The 13,103-nt window shown below is 45.6% G+C and overlaps 2 protein-coding genes across 4 annotated transcripts in view; both read left to right on the top strand.

Moving 5' to 3' along the window:
- The window catches only part of mgat4b (alpha-1,3-mannosyl-glycoprotein 4-beta-N-acetylglucosaminyltransferase B), a 55,320-nt gene that overhangs the window by 10,110 nt on the left and 32,107 nt on the right, over positions 1-13,103 (top strand). The gene's annotated exons all lie outside the window — the stretch shown is intronic.
- Positions 1,878-9,101, top strand: LOC134116938 (uncharacterized). 2 transcript variants are annotated; one of them, XR_009948551.1, is made up of 2 exons: positions 1,878-8,726; positions 9,063-9,101. XR_009948551.1 is itself a non-coding variant. In XM_062560521.1 (2 exons), exon 2 carries the CDS (start codon positions 2,583-2,585, stop codon positions 8,442-8,444), a length of 5,862 nt encoding a protein of 1,953 aa, XP_062416505.1. In that variant the 5' UTR covers positions 1,878-1,991; positions 2,328-2,582; the 3' UTR covers positions 8,445-9,101. The 2 variants fall into 2 exon arrangements, 1 of the variants encoding a protein (XP_062416505.1); XM_062560521.1 differs by having other exon boundaries at positions 1,878-1,991; positions 2,328-9,101.

The raw sequence follows: 13,103 nt of genomic DNA on the forward strand, positions 1-13,103 counted from the left end.
TGGAGTTTGCTGGAGCTGTTCTTCTGGAAAAAATACCAAGGAACACGATCCAGGGAGCAATAATTATATTTTGTTGTTAATTTTCTATATTTTCAACAACAGTGAAAATCCCAATTTTCCAAAGGAGATGAAAGGTCCGATCATAACAGAACTCCCTCGTTATATTCACATTAGATCCAATCAAATCAGATTGGATTTTGGGGCGGAGGGGCTGAGGGCCAGCATGGCTGCTCTAATCATAGTTACACTGCTGCCAGCCCGAGGGTTTTATCTTCTTCCTCATCAGATGATTCTCTCCGACGGTCCAAACAACATCGGTGATAACCGGCCAATCGGCCTCATCCAAAAGAAACCGGGTCCCGTTAGATCTGATGAGATCAGATCAGCGGAGCTTTATTGATCCCTGAGGAGCAACTCGGTCATGGTGATCAGCTGTGATGGTGAGCAGCAGATCACAGGCCCGATTCTTCCCCAGTACACCATCTGCGGTTCATTTCTTTCATTGAGTCCTTTAGTGTCTCTCACTTGAGAGACTCTGACTTGTCTTGTTGACCTTCTAACCGGGACGTGTTTTAGATTCATTTGTCAGGTGGCGAGGGTGCAGGCAGGCAGGACTCAAACGCAGGATACAAGTTTTCCAGAAGGTGCTATTTATTTCACCACAAAAAATCAAACAGAAGCCAACGGCCGTGCACCAACGATGACTAACATTAGACGATGACGCGACAAGGGCCAACAGGCACACAGGGCTTAAATACACAAGGGAGGTGCAGGTGATTGGACACAGGTGGGAACACTCAGGCAATCACAGGACAGGAAGTGAAGCTCACCCAGAGACACAAGAGACAAGAAAACTACAAAATAAGACAGGAAGAGGACCCAAACCGTGACATCAATGGCATTTTGCCTTGTCTCAGGGGCCTTTCGACGGAGTCATGTCTCTGCTTTGAGTTTTGACTCTCAAAGACCTTTTTTGACTGACTTGTTTGACTCTGACTCCTCCAGTGGAACTTTTAAAAGTGACGTGGTTCAGACTTTGCTGGCATTTTGTCTCCGGCTCGTGTCATGGTTGTTTGACACGTCTCTCAGGTGCTTTAATCGCTTAGAATTGCATTTTGTGTTTCAAACCCTACTGAAGAATCTTCCCGAGTTTCTTAAACTTTCCTAATGAAGCTTTTCCCCATGAGGGGCGTGCACTGAGTGAAATGGAGGAGTTCAGCACGGAGGGAAACCTTTGACCTGCGTATTAAATCACACGAGGGAGCCGAGAGGCAGAAAGAGGGGTTGTGCTGTAGTGAAGTACTGGCTCACACCGACTCCCTCTGGGAGGAAGCCGATTGGCTGACGGAGATAAGAATCTCCTGTTACCCCGTCAACGGTCCAGTAACTCGTCCGTCAAGCGCCTGTTCCCACGGTAACAAAAGCCCCCCCACACACACACTTAAAGTGTTGGGAAAACTTCCCATTTGTCTTGTTTAGTGGAAATACTTTCAGTCTTCAAACATTTGAGTGAGTGTCCTGTTTCAATGCAAGTTGCCACATGTATAGAAGTGTGTGTGTGTGTGTGTGTGTGTGTGTGTGTGTGTGTGAGAGAGAGAGAGAGATTCTACAGTCAGGCAAAACGCTTTTGTTCTTGGGGCAGGAAGGGAGAAAAAGGCCAAACTGATCCTATTGGATTAAAAAGAAGAAACACACACACACACACACACACACACACACACACACACTTTCCATCTGAATGAGAAGCTCATTTAAGTAAAGGCTGTTCATAATCCCTGTTCTGTCCCCATCAGCACATTAGTTCACTTAAATGTTTCATTGCTGGCAGTAGTCGCTTTACATGCGTCTGTTTCTTTAAGAACTGTGGGACAGTTGCACCATGGGATTTAGTCAGGAAGTTGAATGTGATCAGGACAGCCTCACGTTTTGCGTTATCTCTCCATACTGTACACGTCAATCTTCCACGCTCCATGCCTTTGGTAGCATTCTCGGTATGTAAAATAGACACCAACATACTGTACCTATATATTAAGTGTTGCCAGTAGGTTTGATGTGCATATTGGGCTGAGGGTGTAGTGGGCTAGTTTGCCTCTGTTATCATGGGTTGTGCTACATGTGCTATATTTGGATAAACAATGCGGGTTATGTTACGTACATTGTGTAGCAATGCATTACATATTTCTTTTGGTTTAGCTTGAATGTTAGCTACTGTGTGTACAACCGCATTGCATTGGTATGTAGTGATATTGTATTTTTACAACTGCCATTGTATAATATTTGCAACTCTTTAATATGTAAGTAACAGGTAATCTTGTTTCATTTCCCAGTTTCACCCTTTCTAATTCAAATAAACGGAGTTAAGACGATCCTACTCTCCAGTGTTTGATGCGGGAAGGTGTTTAGCTGCTGGTCAGATTGCACAGGGCTACGTGCATGCAGGACAAGACAGTGAAACGAGAGCTTTCTAGCGGGCTGGACAACAAGGTTGAGCTGATTGGAGTTACCGCCTCTATGTTACAGCTAAGAGAGAAGGCTACAACTAGAGCAACGTTAACACAGGCAACCTCATCTATTGCCACGACATGGAAGATAAACCAGCAACCACGTTTGAGACCAGGTCCGCCGCCTCATGCTCTGGGAAAAGCTCAAGCACTTCATCAACAAGTAAAGCAGCAGCCATTGCACGTGCTAAGGCAGAAGCAGCAAAAGCACGAGTTGCATTCGCTGAAAAGGAAATGCAAATGAAGATAGAGAGGGCCCGCTTAGATGCGTCACTAGACATATTGAAAATGGAAAAAGAAGCAGCAGCTGCCATTGCCGAGGCAGAGGTCCTCGAGGCAGCCGCAGACACCGATGGGGAAAAACGCAGCTGCAAAATAGACCTCCTACTCAAGCCTAAAGATCCTGAAGAGCGTACCTCCGAATATGTACTTCAACATTCCGTATCACACAGAAGCCTTCAGTCAATGCCAGAAATGGAACCCATTAGTGAGTACGGGTTAAGATATGCAACTTCTATGCCGCATCAAGATAGAGTCGTTCCAGCTCCACACATTAACCAAGCGAAAGACGACAACACCCTCCTTCCAAGTAATGTTCCTACACAACAGGCAGTGAAGGTTGAACATAGAACAGACCAGACCAATACTGCTAAAGGGAAAGAGAATGATGGTTGGATCAGGAGAGGAGGAATACATGACCGCAACCATCCACCAGCTCCCCACCACAGCACTCCATTAGCAGGTGACCCACACGACAGTCAAGGCATGACAAACTTTGTGAGGTTCTTTGCTCGCCGTGAACTTGTTAGCACTGGACTACTACAGTTCGACGATCGTCCTGAAAGCTTCAGAGCCTGGCGAGCTTCATTCCTCAATGCAATCAGAGGCCTAGACCTGTCAGCTGGGGAGGAGATGGACCTCTTAGTCAAATGGCTAGGACACGAGTCTGCTGGACATGCAAGGCGGATCAGGGCGGTTAATGTAAACCACCCTGAAAGAGGTCTTGCAATGGTGTGGGAAAGACTGGAGCAGTGTTATGGATCACCAGAGGCCGTAGAGAGTGCACTCTTCAAGAGACTCGACGCGTTCCCCACAATACATAATAAAGATCCTCAGAAGTTGAGAGAGCTGGGAGATCTGTTGATGGAGGTTCTTTCCGCCAAGGCTGAGGGAGATCTGCCGGGCCTAGCCTTCCTGGATACTTCCCGTGGCGTTAACCCCATTGCACAAAAGTTACCCTATAACCTGCAGGAGAAATGGATAAACGAAGGCACGCGGTACAAGCAACAGAACAGAGTACCATTTCCACCATTTCTCTTCTTTGTGGACTTTGTCTGCCATCAAGCAACCACTAGGAATGACCCTAGCTTTGACCTCACCACGTTCAACACGGCCCCGTCCAAATCAGACAAGCCTTCCCCCAAACAAAGCAACCAGAGAGCACCTATTTCAGTCCATAAAACCGAGGTGTATTATCCCTCTAATGCCGAGAGGACTGAAAAGAAGACCGAGGAGCCCGATAGGCAGTGCCCCATACATAGGAAGCCTCACCCTCTGCAAAGATGTCGCAGTTTTAGAGGGAAATCTCTTGAAGACCGAAAGGCTTTTCTCAAAGACAACGGGATATGTTTCAGATGTTGCGCATCAACATCACATCTTGCCAGAAACTGCAAGGTCAGTGTGAAATGCTCAGAGTGTGAGAGTGAAGGTCACAACACAGCTTTACATCCTGGACCTCCGCCCTGGATCGTTAAGACCACAGACCCTGCCATAGAGCATGGCGGGGAGGAACAAAGTGTTCCCGCGGACATTGCAGCCCTGTGTACGAGCGTCTGTGGTGGAGACCTAAGTGGCAGGTCGTGCTCCAAGATCTGTCTTGTTAAAGTCTTTAAATCAAGTCGCCCAGACAGAGCAGTAAGCCTATACGCTATCCTCGACGACCAAAGTAACAGGTCATTGGCTCGGCCAGAGTTCTTTGACCTCTTCAAGGAAGAAGGGCCCAGGTCGCCTTACTCCCTGAAGACATGTGCAGGAGTGACAGAGACAGCTGGAAGACGGGCAAGTGATTACCAAATCAAATCTCTGGATGGTCAGTTGTGTCTACCTCTCCCTACACTCATCGAATGTAATCAGATCCCTAACAATAGATCAGAAATCCCCACTCCAGATTCTGCACTTCACCATGCTCACCTTACATCTGTAGCTCATCAGATTCCTGAACTCGACCACAAAGCTCCTATCTTGCTTCTTCTAGGAAGGGACATCATAAGAGTGCACAAGGTTAGGGAACAGATCAACGGGCCCCACGACGCGCCCTATGCTCAGAGGCTCGACTTAGGGTGGGTCATCGTTGGAGATGTCTGTTTGGGAAACGTTCATAAACCATCCATCGTGAACACCTTCTTTACAAGCACGCTAGAGAATGGTCGCCCATCTCTCTTTCAACCTTGTCCCAACCGGCTCCTCATCAAAGAAAGATACAGCGACTCTCTGTCAAAAGACCTCATCGGGGGATACTTCAGAGATGATACCGACTGTGACAAAGAGGAGAATCACCTCGGGTGTACGGTATTCCAAAGGACGAAAGACGATAATAAAACGTCTCTCTCGATTGAAGACAAGGCCTTCCTAAAGATAATGGAACAAGGACTTCAGAAGGATGATGCTAACTACTGGGTAGCACCCCTCCCCTTCAAGTCACAGAGACGACGCCTTCCCAACAATCGAGCACAAGCACTAAAACGTCTCTCTGCACTCAAGCGCAACTTCGGCAGGAAACCAGAAATGAGAGACCATTTCCTTTCATTCATGGAAAAAATATTCCAAAATGACCATGCGGAGATTGCTCCTCCTCTGAAGGAAGAAGAAGAACGTTGGTACCTCCCAACCTTTGGCGTCTACCACCCGAAGAAACCAGGTCAGATTCGGGTGGTATTCGATTCCAGCGCACAATATGAAGGGGTTTCGCTGAATGATGTACTTTTAACAGGTCCAGATCTTAACAACACCCTTCTCGGAGTCCTGATTCGTTTCAGAAAAGAGTCCATTGCGGTTACAGCGGATATACAGCAAATGTTTCACTCCTTTCTGGTCAGAGAGGAGGACAGGGACTTCTTGAGATTCCTTTGGTTTGAGGATAACGACCTTCACAAGGACATCATTGAATACCGGATGAAAGTGCACGTTTTTGGCAACAGCCCCTCTCCAGCTGTCGCTATCTACGGCCTTAAACGTTCAGCGCAAGATGGCGAGGCTGACTTTGGGTTGGATGTCAAGCAGTTTATAGACCGTGATTTCTATGTGGACGATGGCTTGAAGTCACTGCCCTCTGAAGAAGCTGCCATCAGCTTGCTCAAAAGAACACAAGAAACACTTGCCTGCTCGAACCTCAGGTTACATAAAATCGCATCAAATAGCAGCGAAGTAATGAGAGCCTTTCCCTCCCAAGACTACGCAAACAACTTGAAGGATCTGGAGCTTGGCACAGACACGTTGCCAACGCAACGTAGCCTTGGAATCATTTGGGAGCTTGAGACGGATACGTTTACATTTCAGGTTGTAGACGAAGATAAGCCATACACTCGTCGGGGTGTCCTGTCTACAGTTAACAGTCTATACGACCCCCTGGGATTTGTTGCCCCAGTTACCATCCAAGGCAAAGCTATCCTTCGTGAGCTCACCATGGAAGTGGGCGACTGGGACTCCCCATTACCTCCTGATAAAGGGAAGCTGTGGACAGCATGGAAAGACTCCCTGAAAGATCTGGAAAGCCTCCATATCCCAAGAACATATGCACCAGTGTCCCTCTCTGAAGCTCAACGGCGAGTACTTTGTATCTTCTGTGATGCTTCTATCAAAGCAATAGCCGCAGTTGCCTATATCAAAGCCACAGATGCTGACGGAGAACGCCACGTAGGGTTTGTTCTAGGTAAGGCAAAACTTGCTCCACGACCAGAACATACAATACCGAGATTGGAGCTGTGTGCAGCAGTGTTGGCAGTGGAGTTAGCCGAGCTCGTCACCTCAGAAATAAATGTTGACCCGGATGCCGTACATTTCTACACGGACAGCAAGGTCGTGTTAGGCTACATCTACAATGAGACTAGACGGTTCTACGTCTACGTAAGCAATAGAGTACAGCGCATACGAAGATCAACGCGGCCCGAACAGTGGCACTATGTCCCCACCGAGCTCAACCCAGCAGATTATGCAACGAGAGCAGTCCCCGCAGCTCAATTAAAGGACACCACATGGCTGACAGGGCCAGCCTTTTTGACAAACCACGAACCTAGTCTTTCCAAGGAGGATATCTCTGAAGTTGCAGATCCAAAATTGGATCCAGAAGTTCGACCTCAAGTGTCTACTCTGAGCACTGCTGCCTCAAACGCCCAGCTTGGATCACGACGCTTCGAGAAGTTTTCAAGCTGGAGGTCATTGACTCATGCTGTTACTCGCTTGATCCACGTGGCTCGACTCTTCAAGAAAACATCAGCATTAGGACCAAGTAAATGCAAAGGCTGGCATTACTGCCAGGCGGCATGCACTGTGGAGGAGCTCTCTAAATCCAAAGATCTCATTATTCGTACAGTGCAGCAGGAAAACTATGCCGCAGAGCTCGAATGCTTGGAGAACCAGGAAGAAATCCCAGAAAACAGCACTCTTAAGAAACTGGATCCATTCATCGATAGTAATGGCTTATTGAGAGTCGGAGGTCGGATCACAGAGGCAGAATTGGAAATTGATGAAAAGAACCCCCTAATAATTCCTGGTAACCACCACATCACAAGGTTACTTGTGCGTCACCACCATGAACAGACACGTCATCAAGGGCGCCTTTTTACAGAGGGTGCTATTCGCACTGCTGGCCTGTGGATAGTTGGAATGAGAAGACAAGTAAGCAGCGTCATCTACAAGTGTGTCACATGCCGCAAACTCCGTGGCACATTCCTCTCCCAGAAAATGGCCAATTTACCTGCAGATAGGCTAAGCATCGAGCCTCCCTTCACGAATGTTGGTTTGGACGTGTTTGGGCCCTGGTCCATTCTCGCACGGAAAACAAGAGGTGGCCACTCTAACAACAAACGTTGGGCAGTGATCTTTACCTGTCTGAGCATAAGGGCAGTGCACTTTGAGGTCATTGAGTCTTTGGATACTTCAAGCTTTGTAAATGCCCTCAGACGGTTCATTTCCATCCGCGGTCCAGTGAAACATATCCGCTCGGATAGAGGCACCAATTTCATCGGGGCCTGTAAGGAGCTCAAGGTCCCATCAAACATAGATAGTTTCCGTGTGACGAGGTACCTAGCTGAACAGGGCTGCACATGGACATTTAACCCACCTCACTCCTCTCACATGGGCGGCGTATGGGAGAGGATGATAGGCATAGCCCGGAGAATCATGGATTCCATGTTCCAGCAAGAAAGATCCTCAAAGCTCACTCACGAGACTCTCGCGACTCTTCTGGCAGAAGTAGCAGCCATCATAAACGCTAGACCCTTGGGTCCAATATCCGTTGATCCTGCGGATCCAATGATACTCACCCCTTCTACTCTTCTCACGCAGAAGGTGGGCCCTTTTCCTGCTCCTTCCGGTCAGTTTGACACTAAGGATCTCTATAAGCGGCACTGGCGTCAGGTTCAAGTCCTTGCAGATGTTTTCTGGAACAAATGGAGAAAGCAGTACCTTTCTACATTGCAGACTCGAAGTAAATGGCATTCCAGCAAGCCAAACATTGATGCTGGAAGTATTGTCCTTGTGAAAGACTCCCAAGCCGAAAGGAATGAATGGCCAATGGCATTGGTCACTAAGGTATTCCCAAGCAAAGATAGGAAGGTCCGCAGTGTGGAGATCAAGATCTCCAAACAAGATAGAACCAAGCTCTTCCTTAGGCCTGTCACCGACTTAGTCCTCCTGCTCTCCGAAGAAGACTACAAGAGCCAGTAGTGACTTTCAAACACTGTTCTTCTGGAGTTAAGTGTATGGGTGTTATCCATGGATACCAGGCGGGGAGTGTTCTGTCCCCATCAGCACATTAGTTCACTTAAATGTTTCATTGCTGGCAGTAGTCGCTTTACATGCGTCTGTTTCTTTAAGAACTGTGGGACTGTTGCACCATGGGATTTAGTCAGGAAGTTGAATGTGATCAGGACAGCCTCACGTTTTGCGTTATCTCTCCATACTGTACACGTCAATCTTCCACGCTCCATGCCTTTGGTAGCATTCTCGGTATGTAAAATAGACACCAACATACTGTACCTATATATTAAGTGTTGCCAGTAGGTTTGATGTGCATATTGGGCTGAGGGTGTAGTGGGCTAGTTTGCCTCTGTTATCATGGGTTGTGCTACATGTGCTATATTTGGATAAACAATGCGGGTTATGTTACGTACATTGTGTAGCAATGCATTACATATTTCTTTTGGTTTAGCTTGAATGTTAGCTACTGTGTGTACAACCGCATTGCATTGGTATGTAGTGATATTGTATTTTTACAACTGCCATTGTATAATATTTGCAACTCTTTAATATGTAAGTAACAGGTAATCTTGTTTCATTTCCCAGTTTCACCCTTTCTAATTCAAATAAACGGAGTTAAGACGATCCTACTCTCCAGTGTTTGATGCGGGAAGGTGTTTAGCTGCTGGTCAGATTGCACAGGGCTACGTGCATGCAGGACAAGACAATCCCTAAAATAAACATAAAATATTAAACTGTCAAGAAAAAAACAGGATGCAAAAGGTGTCCAAAAGCAATGGGAAGCAGAAATCTGTTATTGTCAGTTACATAACCGGAGGTTAAACTCCCCCTTGAGCTTCATAACAAAGCTTTAACAGCTGCTGTCAGAGTCGCTGCTTCTAGTATCCACGAGTCATTGACGTGTTACAGTGAGACGACTTTTTACTGCAGCTTTCCTGCAGAGAGCTTGTCTATAAACAAGTGTGTCTTTGTCTCGTTGGTCTTTTCACTCCGACTTGTTTCTGTCTTTGTCCCTTGGGTGTTTTTTCGCTTGAACTTGTCTCTGTCTAATGGATGTTTCACTGTAACTTCGATATGGACAAATGAATACTCAAAGTCTTCCTTTCAAAACACATACGTAACTTTTAATTCAGAAATCATTCTCAGCCCAAACGTCTCACAAGGGTTCATACAAACTTTGTCCCGCAAAAGACCTCGTCGAGGGAGTCAGGAAGAGCTGATATAAAGTATCATGTTTTCAGTAGAGATCCTGACATCTAGTGATCGTTATCAGACATTTGACATAACTCTTTGTGTGGGTGTGTGGGTGGGTGTGTGTGTGTGGTAACCATCCACACTGTCAGTCTGACCAGAGTCACTGCAGCTGTTTGTCATTTCAACGCGTGATCTGATGAAACTGTCCCTTTGAGCTGCGGATGCTGTATTTGCCCAAAACGTCCGGATTAATGCGGCTGTTTAATTGTTGGAATGAAGTGAGAGGTTAGAGCTTAAAGACACACACACACACACACACACACACACACACACACACTCTGCCGGCTCCAGGGGATGAACGACGACACACGGCTGCGTTGTTTAAAGGGAAGTGATACTTGAGCTGAGTGTGTGTGAGAACAGAGCGCTCAGTGTAAAGTCCAGTCAATGAGCCCGAAGCCCAACAGCGGCTCTACACGCGCGCGCACACACACACACACACACACACACACACACACACACACACACACACTGCGCCCTGTGTTAACCTTTTCTGGAAAAATCCACCGCCGGATGTTTGAGGAAGGGCAGCTTGGGGAATCAATAAAGTCCGCTTGTCTCAAAACAGGAACATACCAATAAAATAAAAATAAATAGAGTAACACTTTGCCTTGATGCCATTTAAAGACCTAGAGTTAATTTAGCTGAAGCTTTTATCCCAAGTTACTTACAAGAAGTGGATTCAACCATGAATGTACAAACCAAAAATAGTCGAATAAACAAATGTAAGATTAAAACAATACAAACAAATTATGAAAAGCTTCTTCACAAAAATAACAGTCAACCCTGAGCTTTTGAGAAGGAGGAGAAGATGCCGATAGAGATGGAGGTAGAGATGGAGATAAAGATGGAGGTAGAAGTTGAGATAGAGATGGAGGTGGACATGCAAATGGAGATGGAGGTAGAGATGGAAGTGCAGATGTAGTTTGAGCAGGTGCCGGACGATATAAAGGTGGAGGTGGTGGAGGGTAAAAGCATCGCTGTGGCTGCAGGGTCGGAAACGGGTCAAATGTTTTAACAAACCACAAGATTTGACCTTTGACCTCAACCAATACTCTGCTGACAGTTCACCTCTCTCTATAGACACTATAAATATACTGAAGTAATTCAGGGAGTGAAAACTTCCTTCAACACAACAAATGTCTTTTCTAAGAGGATAAGTGCATAAAACAAGTGGAGGACGATGCTCTAGTTAATGTATTTTCTATTTAATGAATAATAAATATACTAGAATAAATACATCTATTAAAACAAAGTGAATAAAGTGCTGACTGTCTGAGTTTTTAAATGCGTCTCACATACAGACACTGAGTGCTTCTGCTGACATTAATTATTTACTCATTAACCTTCACAGCGGTTGATGTTGCAGCGTCTGCATATTTTATTTGTAAGTAATAAGAAGTAAAGATATATATATCATTTTTTAAATTTATTAGTGCAAAGTAGTACTGTGTTTTATTATTGGTGTACCAGAGATACTGAGCTCAGTGTATAACTTAAGTACAATTTTGAAATAATAAGTACAAGTACCCTACTTGTACTTATTATTTCCAATTCATACATAGAACATATTTGTAATTCTATCAGTATTACTATGTCTGCTGTTTAAGTATCAGAGGAACCTGGAGTTCTCTTTGTATGTTTAATGCTATCGGCAGCTTGTACCATTGAACCTTTTGAGGTTTTTACAAAGTAGAAAGCTGTGAGACCAGGTGCATGCTGGGATTTAGAAGTTGTTTAGTTGGGTTCTTTTTTGTTTTTTGGACAATCTGCTCGTTTTTATTGAGGTTGTGACCATCATGTTTTTTTGGCCAGCGGCATCTTGATTTTTAAGCTTTCACCATCTTGATTTTTGGGGGGGCGGTTTCTTTATAACTCGAAGACACACGGCGAGGTTGAAATAAAGTCCACTGAAATCTTGGGTGACCAAAATGTGAATTTCTTACCTTCCATGAATGGATTGCACATTTTATTATTATGATTCAAATGACGACTTTGAGAAACGATTTTCAGGAACAGAAATCTGATGTTAGACCTGAAAAACTCTGTCTTTCAATCTGCGGCCAGTCACATGACCAGGCCATGTGACCAGGTTTACTGGGAGAATGACGCCGTGTGATCTTTTGGGGCGACCATCAGCGCAGTAAACAGGAAGTACTCCGGTCCAATCACTGCCACCACAATGTCTCCCTGTGGCCTTCTGGGTAACGTGGCAGCAGGTGTTTCTAACCACGCGGGCCGCGGGTCGCATGTCACGCACCCAGTGGGAGCACTGGGAGGAATGCTTTGGCGCTGGGAGCACTGGGCGCGGCCGCGGGAGGGAGGGCGTGTAAACCTCGGGACAGTCAGGAGCTACAGAGTGCTTATGGACGGGAAGCCATTATCTTATAGACAGGAAGCTATTATCTTATAGACAGGAAGCTGCCCTCCCAGCATCAGTGTGGTTGTGGTGTCTCCACGCCTCAACTCGTCAGAACATCGGGCCTCTTTCAATAATCATTCAAATCTAGCTAATGTAGTTAATGGTATTTTCCAGACCCAATAATAATATTTTCTTTCTTAAAACTATGCTGTTTCCTCCGAAGATGGAAGTTTATTTTGAAAAGACTGTAACCAGCTGTTGTCAGGCTTTTGTAGTAAAAAAAAAAATCCCGACGTTTTCCTCTTCAGATGAAATGTTGATTGAGGACACGTTTTGTTTTATTTCTACTGGCTCCAACACAAGCTTTTCATAGCATTTCATAGCAACAATAACGTTTGGTTTCACTCAGAGGAAGTAAACTTGTCCTTTGTGTGCGTGTGTGTTATTTTTTATCCAGCTGCAGCAGACTGAGGGCGAAAAGGACACACTTCCTCAGTGTGTGTGTGTGTGTGTGTGTGTGTGTGTGAGAGAGAGAGACTGCTTAGTGATTGGAGATGGTGCGAGTCCAGTCGATACCACAACACGCACTCACGCGCTCCTGGTTGTCATGGTTACTTAGCAGCAGCAGGAAGAGGAGGAGGCCCTTTTGTCGGCTGTGATCCTTCCGCCTGTTGTTCCTTAACACGTTTAGGAGTTACAGTCGGAAGTCAGAAACCAACATTCGGTCTAAGTCTCACCGACTCTTCCTCCTTCCTCCTCCTCCACAGACGCGCTACTGCTTTGTTTTTAGCACTCATGCTAATGTGGCAGCCATGTTGGCAGCAGTCAGCGTTAACCTGAGACGACCCTGTTTTACAGACCAACTACACTTAGAGGGTTACAATCAAATAACCTGGATTCTATTTATTCAGTCAATATTATTATTTGTATGTGATTCTTTTGGTTTGCATCAATTCTTACTAAGACAAAATAAAGATTTTTTTTTCTTTTGGAATATATAAAGATTCACA

The sequence above is a fragment of the Pungitius pungitius genome, chromosome 2, assembly GCF_949316345.1.
Source record: "Pungitius pungitius chromosome 2, fPunPun2.1, whole genome shotgun sequence".
Taxonomy (NCBI): domain Eukaryota; kingdom Metazoa; phylum Chordata; class Actinopteri; order Perciformes; family Gasterosteidae; genus Pungitius; species Pungitius pungitius.

What these genes read in the sequence shown, in the direction of transcription:
- LOC134116938 (XM_062560521.1), top strand. Translation starts at nt 2,583, where the DNA reads ATGGAAGATAAACCAGCAACCACGTTTGAGACCAGGTCCGCCGCCTCA.